This window comes from Saccopteryx leptura, chromosome 5 (genome assembly GCF_036850995.1).
Source record: "Saccopteryx leptura isolate mSacLep1 chromosome 5, mSacLep1_pri_phased_curated, whole genome shotgun sequence".
In the NCBI taxonomy this organism is placed as follows: Eukaryota; Metazoa; Chordata; class Mammalia; order Chiroptera; family Emballonuridae; genus Saccopteryx; species Saccopteryx leptura.
Window position 1 is genome coordinate 146,896,008 of NC_089507.1, and position 15,657 is coordinate 146,911,664.

At 49.4% G+C, this 15,657-nt stretch overlaps 1 protein-coding gene across 1 annotated transcript; it reads left to right on the top strand.

The window, feature by feature from the left end:
* The first annotated feature begins 332 nt into the window (after nucleotides 1-332).
* RSAD2 (radical S-adenosyl methionine domain containing 2) lies at nucleotides 333-15,140 on the top strand. Its single transcript, XM_066385853.1, has 6 exons — nucleotides 333-757; nucleotides 5,591-5,752; nucleotides 7,227-7,456; nucleotides 10,390-10,539; nucleotides 11,101-11,133; nucleotides 12,828-15,140. The coding sequence occupies exons 1-6, from the start codon at nucleotides 391-393 to the stop codon at nucleotides 12,990-12,992; spliced, it is 1,107 nt and encodes a 368-aa protein (XP_066241950.1). The 5' UTR covers nucleotides 333-390; the 3' UTR covers nucleotides 12,993-15,140.
* Nucleotides 15,141-15,657: the final 517 nt, after the last annotated feature.

Consider the following 15,657-nt stretch of genomic DNA (forward strand, 5'->3'; position numbering starts at 1 on the left):
AAATATTCACCCCGGGTCCATCATGTGGAGGGTGATGGGGTAGAAGCCTTTAGGTGTCCTGTCATGCAGGAGTAATAGAACCACCCCAGACGTGGCTGTCTGTCCAGTTCTGTGTGCCAGTGGTACAGGGTGATTCTAGCGTCTTGATCTAGGGCAGGGAGAGGGCTACAGGCCCTGTGTACCGAGGCAGAGAAAGGCAGCGGTAGGAATCCTCGGCCTTCAGTCTTGGCCCTCCTCCAACTTTCGTTTTCAAGAAGAGGGAAAATCGAAACCCAAACTCAGCTGAGCCTTAGTCAAAGGGGGTGTGTCTACTCTCCCCGGTGACAGTTTGCTTGCACAGATATAAAGTGAGTCTCTGAGCCGGCTGGTCAGCCACAGGCGCCTGACACCATGGGGGTCCTCGTGCCCCTGGCTTCTGCTGGCAGGCTGCTCAGTGCCTTCAGGAAGCCGCTGACCTTCCTATGGGGCAGCCTGTGGCTCCTACTCCTCTGGCTCCGGGCCACCTTCTGGCTGGTGGGGACCAACTGGAGACAGAAGCAGCAAAACAGGGAAGAACCCAAGGAGACGAGGGAGGAGGAGGAGGACAACAAGGAGGAGGGTGGTGGCTGCGATGGACCCCTGGTCCCCACCAGTGTCAACTACCACTTCACCCGTCAGTGTAACTACAAGTGTGGCTTCTGCTTCCACACGGCCAAGACGTCTTTCGTGCTGCCTCTTGAGGAGGCCAAGAGGGGGCTGCTCATGCTGAAGGAGGCCGGTGAGTGCCCCATCCCCCGGGGAAATCAGGGTGCTTGGCCTCTGTGCGGTGGGTGGGCCGAGATGGGTGGGACCTGGAGATACACACAAGTTGGGGGACCCCAGTCGTTTGCCAAGGGAGGGGAGGTCACCATCCTGGGAGACGGTGGTGGCTGACTTTGGGGGTGGGCGTCGAGGTTTTCCCAAAACCGCAGCTGGCTGGTGGGCAGCCTGCCCAGCACTGGGGCAGAGGCAGGCTGGGAAGGTTGTGGCACCATCTGTGTTTGTGCAAAGCACCGAGGGATCCGGGATTTTCAGAAACAGTGGAAGAAGCAAGCGAGTCTAAAACAAAACAAAAAAAGACTTTTGAGTCCTTCCTTTTGTATTGTGCGCGTGCCCTTGAGCATGAGACTGGACAGAAACTCTAACTCAAATATGTCAGTGAGTTGGCCCTCCAGGCTGGGTTGCTGAACTCCCTGAGATTAGTGAGGGAAAGGCACCTCAGAGGTAACTCAGCCTGTCTGTCCCCCTCCTAATCTGTCTTCCTATCACCTCGTTGTCCTGTCTTGCCCAGAGCATCTCTGAACTGGCCATCTCCACACTCTCACCCACTTTTTTTTTTCTCTTCTCCACTGGTTTAAATTTTTCGAGGTAGATAAAGGCTCGCCTACGCATTTTGAGCCCCCAGAGGGCCGGCTCCAGTTCAGCCACTGCCCTTCTCTCCCCACCCCTCCACCCCTATTTCTAGCACACATGGAGGTGGCCTGACTTTGCACTTTCTGTAATCAGATTGCACAGTGTCCGTTTTCCCCGGATCTGGCTTTTATTCTGCTTCCCATGTTATTGGCTCCATCACCCCTCGCTGCCTCAAGTATAGAACCACCTTGCCCTCTGTGGGGGACCGGCCTAGGGTCTCCCCAGTTCTGAGCAGGATGGTTGCATTTTATCTCATGGTGTCCGCTGTTCCTGCAGGAAAGCACATGATCTTGCCAAAAAAAAGTGTATTTTTGGTGCTCTAACTCCTCTCCCACACTTAACTCTCTTGCATGGCCTCTGACCCCACACTGGTTAGCACTGACCTCAGGGCCCAGGGCCAGCTCAGCGCCCTGCACCCCAATGCCCTCTGTCCCCTGTGCTGCGGACACATCCCGTCATACACCTGCTCCCCCAACACCACATCGCCACACCTGTTGTGATCATACTGTTCTGACTTCCTGGGGTCCCGACCACCCAGTCTGTCTGGTGAACGTGTAAAGCTCCCTACAACTGTTCCTGGTCCTCTTCCAGCAGAGTTAAATTAAGGTCCTGTCCTCTGCAACTGTGTGACCCCAGGGTACTTGGTACACAAACATATCACAGCATTTCTTAAATTGCACAGTTGTCTGCTGTTTTGTTTTGAATACCCGAGTCCCCAAAGAGTTGAGTACCAAGGTTGAGTCTTAGCATCTCTGGATCTTTAAGGCCTAGCCAAGGAGTGAGAATGTTTTGGGAGCGATGAATTCATGGTGCACAAATGAATGAGAAGCCATTTTGCCTCGTGGAAAGACCTTCAACTCCTGATTCACAAAGGCCTGGGTTTGAGTCTCTCCATGACAAGGTTTCTCCAGACATCTAACTTTTCTGAATATCAGTTTAATAATCTCTAAAATGTAGCTAGCGATAATAACTTGTATACAACCTCAGACTATTTTACAAGGCACCCACAGAGAACGCTTCCGTGTTTTATAGATTACAATTAATGCTTTCATAGAAGGAAACTTTCCATTTTAAGTCAATAAAAGTGAAGTTAGGTAAAATGGTTAAGGTTTCATATGGGTGATGCATCCTTCAAATGAGATTTCTGGCTAATAGAGGAAAATTATTTCGATGATGATTAAAAATTTGAATTCACGTTATAATTTAAATTCACTTTTGTTTGAATGTATGCTAGGTTTAGAATTAAAATGTACCCCTCTGGCTGAAGACACTTCTATGTTATTCACTTCTCTGGCTTGTGAATGGAGAAGGCTGACAGAATGCATTCGTTGTGAACCCCACTTGTTCATCTGCGGGACAATTGTGGTCACTTTTCTCATTCTTTCCTCCCCCCCACACACACCTGCTCCTTGGACTCCTCAAGAGTGTCCCCATGCGCCCGCATGCCCTATTTCTGTGAAAATACAGTTTCTCCTTCCCCAGGTTACCTGCCCCTATTGAACCAAGCCTGTATGGCAGTGGTTTTCAAAGTGTGCGCCAGGGTGCACTGGTGCACCCTAGATTTCCAGGTGCGCCCTATGGTATTCCAGAGAAATATGTGTTTGTTGGGGACCAAAAAACCAACAGGGTTTTTGGAGTTTAGATTTTGGGGGGTCAGAGGTGTGGGGAATTGGCTGTAAACTGACAGTCTGCCCAAACCCCCACCTCACTTGCCTGATTAGGCTGCAAAAGGCTGTTAAGCTGTGGTGCTGGATTGTCTACACTACCCCCCATGTTCCCCGGAAAGACTGGAGGCAAGTTTCTTCTATCCTTTGTTTGGTGTCAAGTTAAGATGATATGTATGTTGGGGGTTTTCTGCACTCAACACAATTAAGAGTAAAAAGAGGAATTCTTCAATGTATTGATGAGAAAATGAGAGTTTGCCTTTCAAATATATGCCCAAACATTGAAGAAATTGCTAGGACACATCAGGCTCATGTTTCTCATAAACACAAGAATGAAAAAACTTAACACATTTGTGCCAGGACATGCTGAATTTACTAAATCTTACTAAGAATGTATCTATATATATAAAAAGATAACTTTTTTGTCATTTTTTTAACCCTTTTTTTTTACAAATTCTAAAAAGCATCACTCAAAAATGTAACATAAAAATGTTTTTAATGTCAGAATAAATTTAATTTTATCATATTTATTTTGTGTAATTACCATAAAAGCACGCTTGGACTTTATATTTTTTCTTTAATATTTGACTTAATTATTATAATATTTCTCAGAAATTTGTATATAGTGCACCTACAATTATTTGTAGGATTTTAAATGCACCCCGACTTCAAAATTTTGAGAACCACTGGCTTATACGGTGATGCCAGTCGCCCCTGTCCCCTCACAGACACAGCGAGGAGCGGATGGGGGAGCCGTAGAAGGGACTGACAGCAGTGACTCAGTGGGCAGGGTAGGAGGAAGGTCAACCCTCCTTATATAGTGTCTCAGGAAGCACACAACTTGTCACACAGGGCTCAGAGGAAGTGCTGGGGTTGGTCACCAGGCAGGGAGGGGAACAATGGGCAAAGGCTTTTGTTGTGGTTTTTGTGGGACAAGCAGACAGGGAGAGTGGGGCCAGCCGGCTGAGCATGGGCTGCTAGTCCAAGTCCTTCCCATGGCTCAGGGCTCCGGGGCTGCCCAGCGTGTGCAGGGCAGGGTACAGTGTCCCAGCATGTGAGCCCAGGACAGGAAATGCTGGGGTGTCCAATTACTCAGCTACTGAAAGAGAGGAACCGACCAGCCTGTAGCCAGGACCTGGAAACTGGGTCCAGATGGCATCTTTAAAAGCTGTGTTACATACAGTACAACTGTACACATTAAATTGCCAAGCGCAGGGTTCAGGCCTGTGCAGGGGCAACGTTTATTGAAAGGATGGATTAACAGAGAACACACTCAAGGAACTTGGTGGCCTACTGTGCTGTTTCCACTAAGGTGCATTGCCTGGAAATTTCAGAGCACTAGCAAGAAAGCTTCTGGAAGAGAAAAAATAAAAGCCACGGACTTAAACGGGATTGTTTATAAGCACGTTGCCAGACTTCTGAACACGACTATGAAAAAATACAAGACAATAGCCAGGTTCGCCTGACCAGGCGGTGGCGCAGTGGATAGAGCGTCGGACTGGGATGCAGAGGACCCGGGTTCGAGACCCAGAGTTCGCTGGCTTGAGAGCGGGCTCATCTGGTTTGAGCAAAAAAGCCCGCCAGCTTGAACCCAAGGTTGCTGGCTCTAGGAAGGGGTCACTCGGTCTGCTGAAGGCCCACGGTCAAGGCGCATATGAGAAAGCAATCAATGAACAACTAAGGTGTTGCAATGCGCAATGAAAAACTAATGATTGATGCTTCTCATCTCTCTCCATTCCTGTCTGTCTGTCCCTCTCTCTGACTCACTCTCTGTCTCTGTAAAAAAAATAAAAATAAAAAAATCTTAAAAAAAAAAAATAGCCAGGTTCTTGCAACTCAGAGGGCAAAGTGATTTCACCCAGAGTATTACCTACCCATGGCCAAAATACGGGTCCCAACTCTATTTTAAACCATCCAAGTCCTCACTTTAATTCAGAATTGACTTTTTTTTTTTCTTCAGGAACGTCTTAAAAGAATTTTTCCCACTAAGGGAAACCAGGAGAGGTCAAGGATTCCAATAAGAGGCCTCAGCATATGGGTGGGGGCAGAGGGGGGAGGGAGAGGAACCCAAGAACAATGGAGAATGCTTCCCCAGGCCTGACCATAACCATTGTAGATGGTTCTAGATGGGGGGGCGGGGCGAGGTGTTCTGCTTTGCAAATCCCTGGGTGGCCCCATCGCACCCTTGAACTTCTGAGCAGTTCCACCATCTGTGTAGCTAATTTCCTGCATGACGGTGCGTCTGTTTTCATCTAAGGAAGAAAGAAAAAGTAACACTCTGGCTGATTTTATTCCCTGGTGAGATCCTGGGTGACACGCATGGTGGTTTCCATGAGAGGCAGTGGTTGGGGAGCTGGGATCTGAGACGGCAAAGTAGGTCTATGTCATGTTGGTGATGTTGAGACCCCATGACCGTCACCATGGATAAAAGAACGGGCGCTGGTGGCGTGGAGGGCGAGAAGGAACGTGTGTGTACTTTACTTTGTGTCTCCCAGGTATGGAGAAGATAAACTTCTCGGGTGGGGAGCCCTTCATCCACACCCGGGGCCAGTACCTGGGCAAGCTGGTGCAGTTCTGCAAGGAGGAGCTGTGCCTGCCCAGTGTCAGCATTGTCAGCAACGGCAGCCTGATCCAGGAGCGCTGGTTCGCGAGCTACGGTAGGCTGGGCTCTCTCCCCTGGGTGGGGGGCACTGCGGCCGGCTGCCCTGCTGGCGGTGGTTAGCACAGAGGAGGCCCTGTTTCCTCCCAGCCCAGGCCTCGTGCCAGGATGGCTGGGGCCCGGGGTAGGGACACCAGATGTGCTTTAATCTCTTCTCATGCGGCGTGTTAAGTTAAGGGCATTCCAGTTCTGCGGGCTCCGCGTAAACAGGTGGGGACGGGCTGATAAGAGAATGTGCTAGAAAGCACAAGTCCTCTCCGTGCCGTCCCTGGAGGCAGGTGGTAAGAGGCTAAGGCTTTGGCTGAACACCTGGCAGGGAACATGAATGCAGCTCACCATTCGCAAACCCTGACCTTTACTGTTCATTCCATTTATTTTTTTAAACAGAGAACCCTTTTTTTATTATTATTAGTCTCCTGCAAAGTAAGCGATTGGACTGAAGCTGTCATTTTCGCTGTTCCTGGAACCCCAGGTTTTTATCATTCATTTGAGAGGGGGTTTTGAGAACTAACTTTGCAGTTGATTCTGCAGCAGCCCTGAGAACGAGGGACGCTCAGCCAGGGCTGTAGAGCCATCCCGTGTCTAAGAGACAGGTAGGGGGGACCACCCTGTGAGGGACGGGGTGTTCCAGCCACTTCGCTGTCCATCTGAAACTGACACGGAATAACCTTGAAGGTGAAAAGACACTTTAAAGAGGGACAGGTGGGTGTTGCAGGGCCAGAGGACGTGACAGCGGTCGTGGGAAGTGCGGGGTTGGGGGCGTGGAGTTCCAGAGAGAGCTGGGAGAGACCCAAACACAGGTGGTGCCCACCAGCACCTGCTGCGCCCGTGAGGGCCGCAATCACAGCTCCTCACATGTTGTGCCGCCGGGGGCGAGGGGGGTGCTGTTTGCGTGCTGACTCCCCCCCAACTCTCCTGTTATCTCGGCTTCTCCAGCATCCAATGCAGTCGTGCCCTGCTTATACATGAAGGGTACCCATCAATATTTAGAAGATGAATCAAATATAGAAAGGAGGTTCAAAAGAAGCCAAAGAACTTGGCAAAAAAAATATTTGGGTTCTTACACAGAGCAATGATATCTAAGTGATGAGAAAAGACACGTAGGTCTGCAGGTGCTGATAGATCAACAATATCGAACCATCACAGAAGTTACCCGATCCAGACACGGCCATTGATGAACCTCCTCGTTTAACTATGCTGACAAGCGTTCATATACATCCACACAGGCAGAGTCTCAGAGCCAAAGGGTATCTGCCTCACTTTCTTAAAATTACTTTCCACAAGAACCAAGTATAATGCACATTTCAGTGAGCTTGGTGGGTATGATGGAAAATGTGTGTGTGTGTGCGCGCGCGTGCGTTTAATTAAAGTGTCCACACAAACCAGGTATGTTTTACCACAAGGGGATAAACACGCCCGAACAGGCCGGGTTCTGGGATGGAAGCTCTTAACACTCAGTCCTCCTCCCGCAGGCCAGTACCTGGACATTCTGGCCATCTCCTGCGACAGCTTTGACGAGGAGGTCAATGTCCTCATCGGCCGTGGTCAGGGCAAGATCAACCACGTGGAGAACCTAAGGAGGTTGAGGGGGTGGTGCCGGGACTACAGGGTGGCGTTCAAGATCAACTCTGTCATCAACCGGTTCAACGTGGGCGAGGACATGAGGGAGCACATCCAGGAGCTGAGGCCCGTCCGCTGGAAGGTGAGCACGGGGTCACCCCTACTGACGGCCCCTGTGGGGGAGCACAGCTGTGGGGGAGCACAGCTGTGGGGGAGCACAGCTGCTCGGAGAAAAGGCCCCGGGGCAGTCAGAAACGCGGAGGGGTCCCTGGTCGTTGAGCGTGGAGAGCCAGCCAGCTGGGAAGCTGGTCCTCGCTCTTCTAGCCACTCGACTTGAAACTCCTTCACCTCCTCTTTGCCTCAGTTTCCCCTCCTGAAAACGGGGGCCGAGTTTCTTCTGGAATGGTGTGAAGATAAAGGCCAGAAGATAGACTAGATGTTGGGTGATGTGGTGAGGAATACGTCCACAGGAAGCCTCACCTCTCTTGATTTAGGAAATGTAACCAGACTGGGCTTCCATCTGACAACTCTTGGCTTATGAATGAATGGGTATTTTCCTTCATAAATTCTGATCTGTAGATGTGTTATGGAATTATGAGGAAAATGTTAAAGGCAAAGCCATTTCCATGTTGTAGCAAAATTTACTCGCCAAGGTGTGTGCTTTAGGACTGGTCCCTCTCTCAGTCACTAAAACACCTCACCTTCAAAGGCACGCAAACCTGTTCAGGGTAGACCAGCCACAGGGTGCGGCCTTGCAAATAAGTGTAAGTGAAACTTTTCTGCCTCAGGCTGTTCTTCAGAATCAACTCAGGGAACTGTGTAGGAAACAGTTTCCTTGACCTCACCCACTGCATACCCGGGGTCCTGACACAGGACCCGGGTGAAGGGGTCAGGAATGGGCTGACACGAGCAGGGCCCGTCCACGGATACGGATGCCTCCCAAACTGTCCTGGCGACTGTTACATAAGTCAACCAGACTCCGCGCCTGGACCTGTGAGCCCATGCAACTGAAAATTAAATTAGATGCATGTGGGATTCCATTCTAGTAAAGAGGAGAGGCAGGGGACTCTGTGATGTCAGGCTGCGGGTACCAGGATAACAAGGGAAGGAGGAGCAGGCCAAGTTTAGTTTCGCCAGAGCGCCTGGAAGGCTTCATGCTAGAGGCCGTATTTGGCTGGGCACTGAGAAATGGACAGAATTTCCATGTCCGGAGGCAGTCTGGGGAGAAAGCTGTGTCCAGGCTATAGGACATGCTGCACAAGGCAACTGTCCCTTCCAAAGCTGCCTGGGGTGTGTTTAAACCCGCATCCATGTTCTGCATTGAGTTGGTGAGATGGGAAAGAGAGTGATTGGAAATGGATCAAGGGAAGATGGAAACAAGGCTTAACTTTTTGAATTCTCAAATGGATGCTTGGAACTTACCCTTTGGTTATGTAGAGAGGTAAGCAGAGTATCGGCCGCTCTTCCAGGTTGAAGAGTAACAAGGATGGGGGGAGCTAGAAAAAAAAAAGTGTGACAGGAGGAGCAGAGCCTAGGAGCTCATGAGGAGGGACAGATGAGGACCGGAGGGCTCAGCCCCAAGTCCTTAGAGTTTCCTTCTAGTCCTCCTTCTGCTCTGACTGTCATCCTCATTGTGCTATGTTAAGTTCCTTCAGTGCCTTGGTCTGCCCAAGGTGCCCATCTCTTCTTCTCCATCGCATAGCTAAGGAAAAGCCTTTTCCAGGCCCTGGCCAGTTGGCTCAGTGGTAGAGCATCAGCCCAGCAAGTGGAAGTCCTGGGTTCGATTCCAGCCAGGGTACAGAGGAGAATCGCCCATCTGCTCCTCCACCCCTCCCCCTCTCCTCCCTTTCTATCTCTCTCTTCCCCTCCCGCAGCCAAGGCTCCATTGGAGCAAAGTTGGTCCAGGTGCTCAGGATGGCTCCATGGCCTCCACCTCAGGTGCTAGAATGGCTCCAATTTAAATGGAGCAATGCCCCAGATGGGCAGAGCATCGCCCCCTAGTGGGCATGCCGGGTGGATCCCTTTCAGGTGCATGCGGAGTCTGTCTCTCTGCCTCCCTGCTTCTGACTTCAGAAAAATACAAAAAAAAAAAAAAGCCTTTTCCTCCCATCTTCTGGCTCTTCCTCTGGTCCTGCCTTCTCGGATTCCCTCTAGAATGGCTTCTCCCAACTCCAGATTTCTTTGGAGGCAGAGGATTAGCTGTTACTTGTCTGCAAAGCAATTTCCTCACCTGAGACCGTTGGCATCCACAGGCTGCCTGCTGACATCAATCAATGGCCCCGGGTTGGGACCAGGTGCCTCTTCTTGTGCAATCAATCACTCATGGGTTGCAGAACCACGCTTTTCAAAAACGCTGCCTCCTCCAGGGAAGCCCTGGGCTTGCAAGCTCCATCAACAAAATACCAGCACTGAGCTCTCCTGGGAGTTAGCTAAAGACCCTTGTGGTATTTATCTATGGGGAGGGGGGATGCTGTCCCCTGGAGGTGTCCCCATTAGGCGTGCTCCAGAAACACCAGGTGGGCCCCCTGGCCCCCCACCCCCCTTCCATCCTACTGCCCTCCCACTGTTCTTCAAGACTCTGTGACCTGGCCTTATCCCCCCCGAGACCTTCTTTGTCTAGCTAGTGGATTCGAGAACCCAATTCGCCAGGGAAGACGCCCATGTGCGTCCTTCCTAGTCTGGGCCTCAGGTCTGCTTGGGGACTCCAAGCCTGCTGGAGTGTCCCACCCTCCCTGCCAGGCCTGATGTTCTCGTTTGGTCCCTCAGTCCTTCAGTGAGCCCTTGTTATTGTGTAGTCGGAAGAAAAAAGACGTAGATTGGAAAACGAGATCCAATCTAATCGAAACCAGATTTCTTGTTTACATTTTAAGAATTTCTGTGCTTCTTGAATTTCAGGGCAAATTCTCCATTTCCCCAGAGCGAACTGTCTTCCTGGACAGGTCCCTCGGTTTGAGGAGCCTCCCCTGCTGAGGGGGATGAGGCTTGGGTCAGGGTGGAGGGGCGGACCCGGGGTTTGGGGAGAAACCTGGTGGAGAGCTAGCTCTCTGCCAAGCGGGCTCCACACTGGTTTTTCAGGTCTTCCAGTGCCTCCTGATCGAGGGGGAAAACTCCGGCGAGGGGGCCCTGAAGGAGGCCGAGAGGTTCCTCATCAGCAAGGAGGAATTTGAAGACTTCTTGGACCGCCACAAGGAGGTGTCCTGCCTGGTGCCCGAGTGTAACGACAAGGTTTGTCCATGGCAAACGCGGCTCTGTGCGCCATTACAGTTTTGACCTGATGCCAGAGGGTCCCACAGGGCCAGGGATCCTCGTGGAGAGAGTGGGGGAGGGGATGGTCTCAGGGTGGAGGTCACCACTGGCCCTGCTGTGGGGTCTTTGAGCTCAAGGGCACACCTCCCCACCAGTGGGTGAAATACTACCACGGAGGTGGGTGTGAGATAAGTGACGACCTCCCTCCTTGTAACGCCCACCTGGAAAAGGGGGAACTTATGTGCCTGCTGGAATCAGCCCCCGGGAACACTGCTGAACACTGAGGAGCAAGGCTCCCCTGCCCAGAGGAGTTGGGAGATGACCCTGGGTCTGCACGGACACAACCAGATGTCCCTGGCGGTGTGTTTGGTGGGGCGGCTCCCCTGTGAGGGACATACCCACAAACACTCAAGCGATAGAGGCACAATGAACCCCAAAGTAATGAAATACAAACACATAAACCCCATGAGATGGGCCCTGGGGCACACCTATTGAAAAGTACATGTGAGACTGAATTTGGGTTTGATTTCTCCTTTGCAGATGAAAGACTCCTACCTTATTCTGGATGAATATGTGAGTCTCCCCGATGAATTACACAAGGATTATCGATTAAAAGTTAATTGAGCAGTGATGCTGGGGTTGAGTCACAAGCACACACGTTTAGCCCACATCCTTTCTTAGCCAGCATCTCAGATTTCCATGGTCACAGAGCAGTGTTAGTGTCGCCGAGTCCTGACTACACTGTGTCAGGCTCTGAGCGGAGCAGCTGTGCAGGCTTCCCCTCGAGCCTCGTCCCTGTACTTGCCCCGTGATGGTTTCTCCTGTGTGGCTACGGGTCCTCAGAAGTCACTGTGAAGCTGATGTGACACAGAGCTGTCCTCTCTTATGCCATCTTCGGGTAGGGGTTCTGTGGTGACAGGGCCCCTGGGGCACCTTGGGGGGAAGTCCTATCACATGCTTTAGTTTAACACCTCTTATCTCTCAGGTCCTGCCAACTCAGCCTGGCTATGGTGACAAGAGGTGACCGTCCTTTGCCTAAGCCACTGACATTATCCTTACCCTCACTGCCTTCCCAAGAAAATGGAAAATCTACCCTTCTCAAAATTCTATTACTTTTTCTTTCCTTTGTCTTTTTTTTTTTTTTTTTTTGGTTTGGATTCATAAAACTTTGCTGGTATTTCTAGACTAGAACAAACAATTCCATTCAAAGATCTGTTTTGTTGTGTTTTTTGTTTTGTTTTGTTTTGTTTTGTTTTGTTTTAATAACAAGTTACAACAAGAACCATGACTTTACAATTTAAATTGGATGGATTGGATGTTTTGAGAAATGCTTATTGTGACTTTTAGTGATTTTATTGTTTTCAAGTTAATCAAAGATACTTCACAGCAATTTTTTTTTTCCTTTTTGGGGCATAAGGGGAAAGAAAGGAAATAGCACAAATGATCAGTTTGTGGATTCAGGGAGAGAGGTGAATTCAGACAGAGTTTATTTGTGGAATTCAAACTGCCATCCTTGGCTGGAGATTTTGATCAAAGTTTCTCAACAGAGTCTCTGTCTCCAAGCAACTGGGACAACACACAGCGGAACCAGAACTCTGGGCCATTTCAGAGCCTTCTGATTCCGCAAGTATTCCTACAAGATGCCGAGGGCTCAGGCAGATCATAGGAGTGGGGAGACCTCGCTCTGGTCCACAAGGCAATGAGTGAGACTCCCCGGGAGCTGGTGCCCCTGCCCAGGGAGCGCCTTTCTCGCTTTCCCTCCCCCATCTCCACAGAAGCTTCTGTCAGTGTGTACACTTAGCCATTCCTGCACACACAGTTTTTATTCCAGCAACACCAGCTACCTGAGGCTGCCCAAACACCTGGTCCTGCTCCGTGCTTCTGGGCTCTTACAACACAGTCCCCTCCAGCTAACAATTTCAAAGCATGATGTAGATAGATGTCGCCATTTTTCTGAAGCCCTTCCTGAGCACCACCCCCACCCACCTAACACAGGGACAACACGCCCCTGGGGTAGCATGTCTACAGCTCTGTCTGTCTTGCACTGAGCCGATGTAATGTGTTTACATGGGTTAACGTGAGCTGGTTGTCTGAAGACATGATGTCCAAGGGGTTCAGCATTCTCAGTATAGTATCTGGCCCACGGTTCTCGGGAAACCTTTGTTGGGATGATCAGAAGACCATGAAACACGAATTAAGTTCCAAAATTAAGTTTCCTAGGATAAATGATATGGAAACATCCCCAATCCTGTCATCCATCTTTCTAGATGCGCTTCCTGAACTGTCAAAAGGGGCGGAAGGACCCTTCTAAGTCCATCCTGGATGTCGGAGTGGAAGCAGCTATAAAGTTCAGCGGGTTTGATGAACAGGCGTTTCTAAAGCGAGGAGGCAAGTACGTCTGGAGCAAGGCCGACCTGAAGCTGGACTGGTAGAGCTGACCGTGGGACGGCCGTCTCCGCTCATGGGACTCTAATTCAGACTCAGGGGTGGCTGCCACCATCTGCGATGCTTCCTGCTGGCACTGGTCAGCGGCCCCAGGTCTGATTTTCTGCTGCACATGATGACCTGTAGTCACTGAACACATGCTCAGATAACCGAGCTCCATAGGAAGTGCTCAACCGTGAAATTCTGTTAATCAGCTTGTTTTGGAGTGGGTTTTTTGAGCTCTGTTTTCGGGGACTCCTGTGTTTTCATTTTGAAGTCATTATTATCTTTTTTTCTAGTTGGTTCATTTGACAGTCTATCCTTTTCTGCTCCACACTGAGACGCCAACATTCACGTCTGAGAAAAGTTGGGAACTGTCTGTCTCGGCCGTTTCTGCTTGTTGTGCACCCATTCCTTTTCTGCTCGTATAGCGTTGCTACCCCGGACTGCCTACCCAGGCCTTCAGAAAGAGCCAAGAGGGGGTTCAAAGGCCAGGAAGTGATCATCTTATCAGTGTTCAGTGATTACCCAGAAGGAGGTAGTCCCCTCCCCCCGCAGGTGATGCTCTGACCCAGCCCTCAGTCAGCTGACTTTCCACAACTGTGAGCGCTCTCTCTCTCTCTCTCTCTCTTTCTCTCTCCCTCCTTTTCCTTCCAAGATTCTTAACAAAACCAAGCACACTTTTCATTGCATGATGAAGTTGACACAGGGTGAAGGCCTGGGTTGGTGAGTGAAACTGTTGCTCAAGCCACACGCGTCTGCCAGGCAGAAACCTGTGAGTTGTCTGAGTAGATGGCCTCTCTCATCCTAAAGCAGGTGAGAGCGGGGCTTCCAAAGCCCCAGACCTGGCGTGCAGGAAAGAGTGTGTTGATGACACAGACTGCACCTGCATCTTATGTACATGAAGCTGTGACCCATGACCATCTTTCCTGATGAACTGGGAGTGACTTGAAATGAGATGTGATGTAGGTCAGAATGGCAAGGACCAGTGCCTCCCCTCCATCTCTGGTACTAAGAAAGAGCTGGAGGGAAATGGTCACTTACATGGCAGGGTCAGGGGCCTGAATTTTCTCCTGGTGGAAGTATCCTGTGCTTATAGTTTATGTGACCTAGACAGTATCCCCTGGCCTGTAAAATAATGATTTCCTATCATTTGTTTCCAAACAAAGCAAAATCATGGAAAATTATTATTGCCCAAGCAAAGCAAGAGCTGTTTTAATCCAGCTGCCACTCCACCATCCTTCACTAGGTGGCGGTAGAGGTCACCTGGTGACATAAACCACCATGCAAGAAATTCCGCTTCCTAAGCTGTTTTCAAGATGTGCTGATCTTGAATGGTTTGTTCTTGGCGACTTTTTTTTTTCCCTCGGAGAAAATAGTTTAAGTTTTTAAGTCACTATAATTCAACCGAAATATGTGTGTCCCCATTGAGTTGTCCTACAGTTTCCATTTTATAAATTGCTTGGATACGATTGTCTAATCACACACACACACAAAAGAAAACCCAAATAAATAAAACAGCTGCTGAATTAGAAGCCCTAAATGAACACCAGGGTTTTAGTGAAAAAGAGGGGAAAAAATTAATTAGAAATTCCCCCGCTTCTTATGGATTTTAATAGTATCAAAGCTATAATGATGTTACTATCGTCAGTACAAACAAAAAAAAAACAGGTCTCTTGCTTCACAAGAGTACGTTATTCCACAAGAGTAAGATCAGCAAGAAAGAGCAGGTTATGTGAAGGCACAGAAGACATTGTCTGATGGACAGCAGGTGCTCAGTCAATGTCACTGGAAACAAAACTCTGGGTCTGAGGCCCAGGGCTCTGAGTTAGAGTGAGTGTCCCTCAGGCTGAGGGAGAGTGTATTTCTCTTTCCCCAAAGGGAAAGAGAAAAAAAAGCTGCACTCCAGAAATAAGCTACAGAATGTTAAATCCATTTTCCAGCTGCTTTATTGTACATTATACGCTCACAGGGTTTGCAAAGCCTCATGTTTAATGTAGTCAAGTGTTTTTTGTTTGTTTGTTTGTTTTCGTTTTTCTTAAAGAGGAGAAAGAAGGACTTTTAGCATTTGGATTATACAACATTTGGCTTCATTTCTTTTCTTCAGTTTTAAATGTGGCTCCAAATTTATGGACTATGCTCCTTTTTATGGGGAGGAGACAAAAATACAAAGCGGTCATTCAACAGAGGCCTCTTGGTCTAGGTGTGAAGGACAGGTATCTTGTGCACCCTGAATTATTGCTTGAGCCTACACTGTCATGATATGACTGGAATTTTGTCTTAAGAAAACCTAGATCCATCAAAGATGAGGCATAGCGTGTTGGTTTTAAAAGTGTGAACTGTCTCTGCTGTTTCGTGCGAGATGATGGGAAGATGAGTGAAGGCCTTTTGGCTGAAGTATCCAAAACATAGGCCCGTGTCCTACTTCTGTTTGGAGTTCGGAATCGAGTTGTTGGTCCTAAAACGAGCCAGCGTGGCCCCAGTGGGGCTCTGTCATCAATGACTGATCATGCAGGCTACCCCCTTGTTGAAAAGGCTGTTTCATCAGCTGTGATGAGAGGGAGGTCGAATCACACCGAAGATGTTAAGACTGATTTGAATGTCTGAGTTTTTAGGAAAATGCATGTATGTATTTTTTTCTCCATCTCTGATGCTCTTGAGCATTGGTCTGGT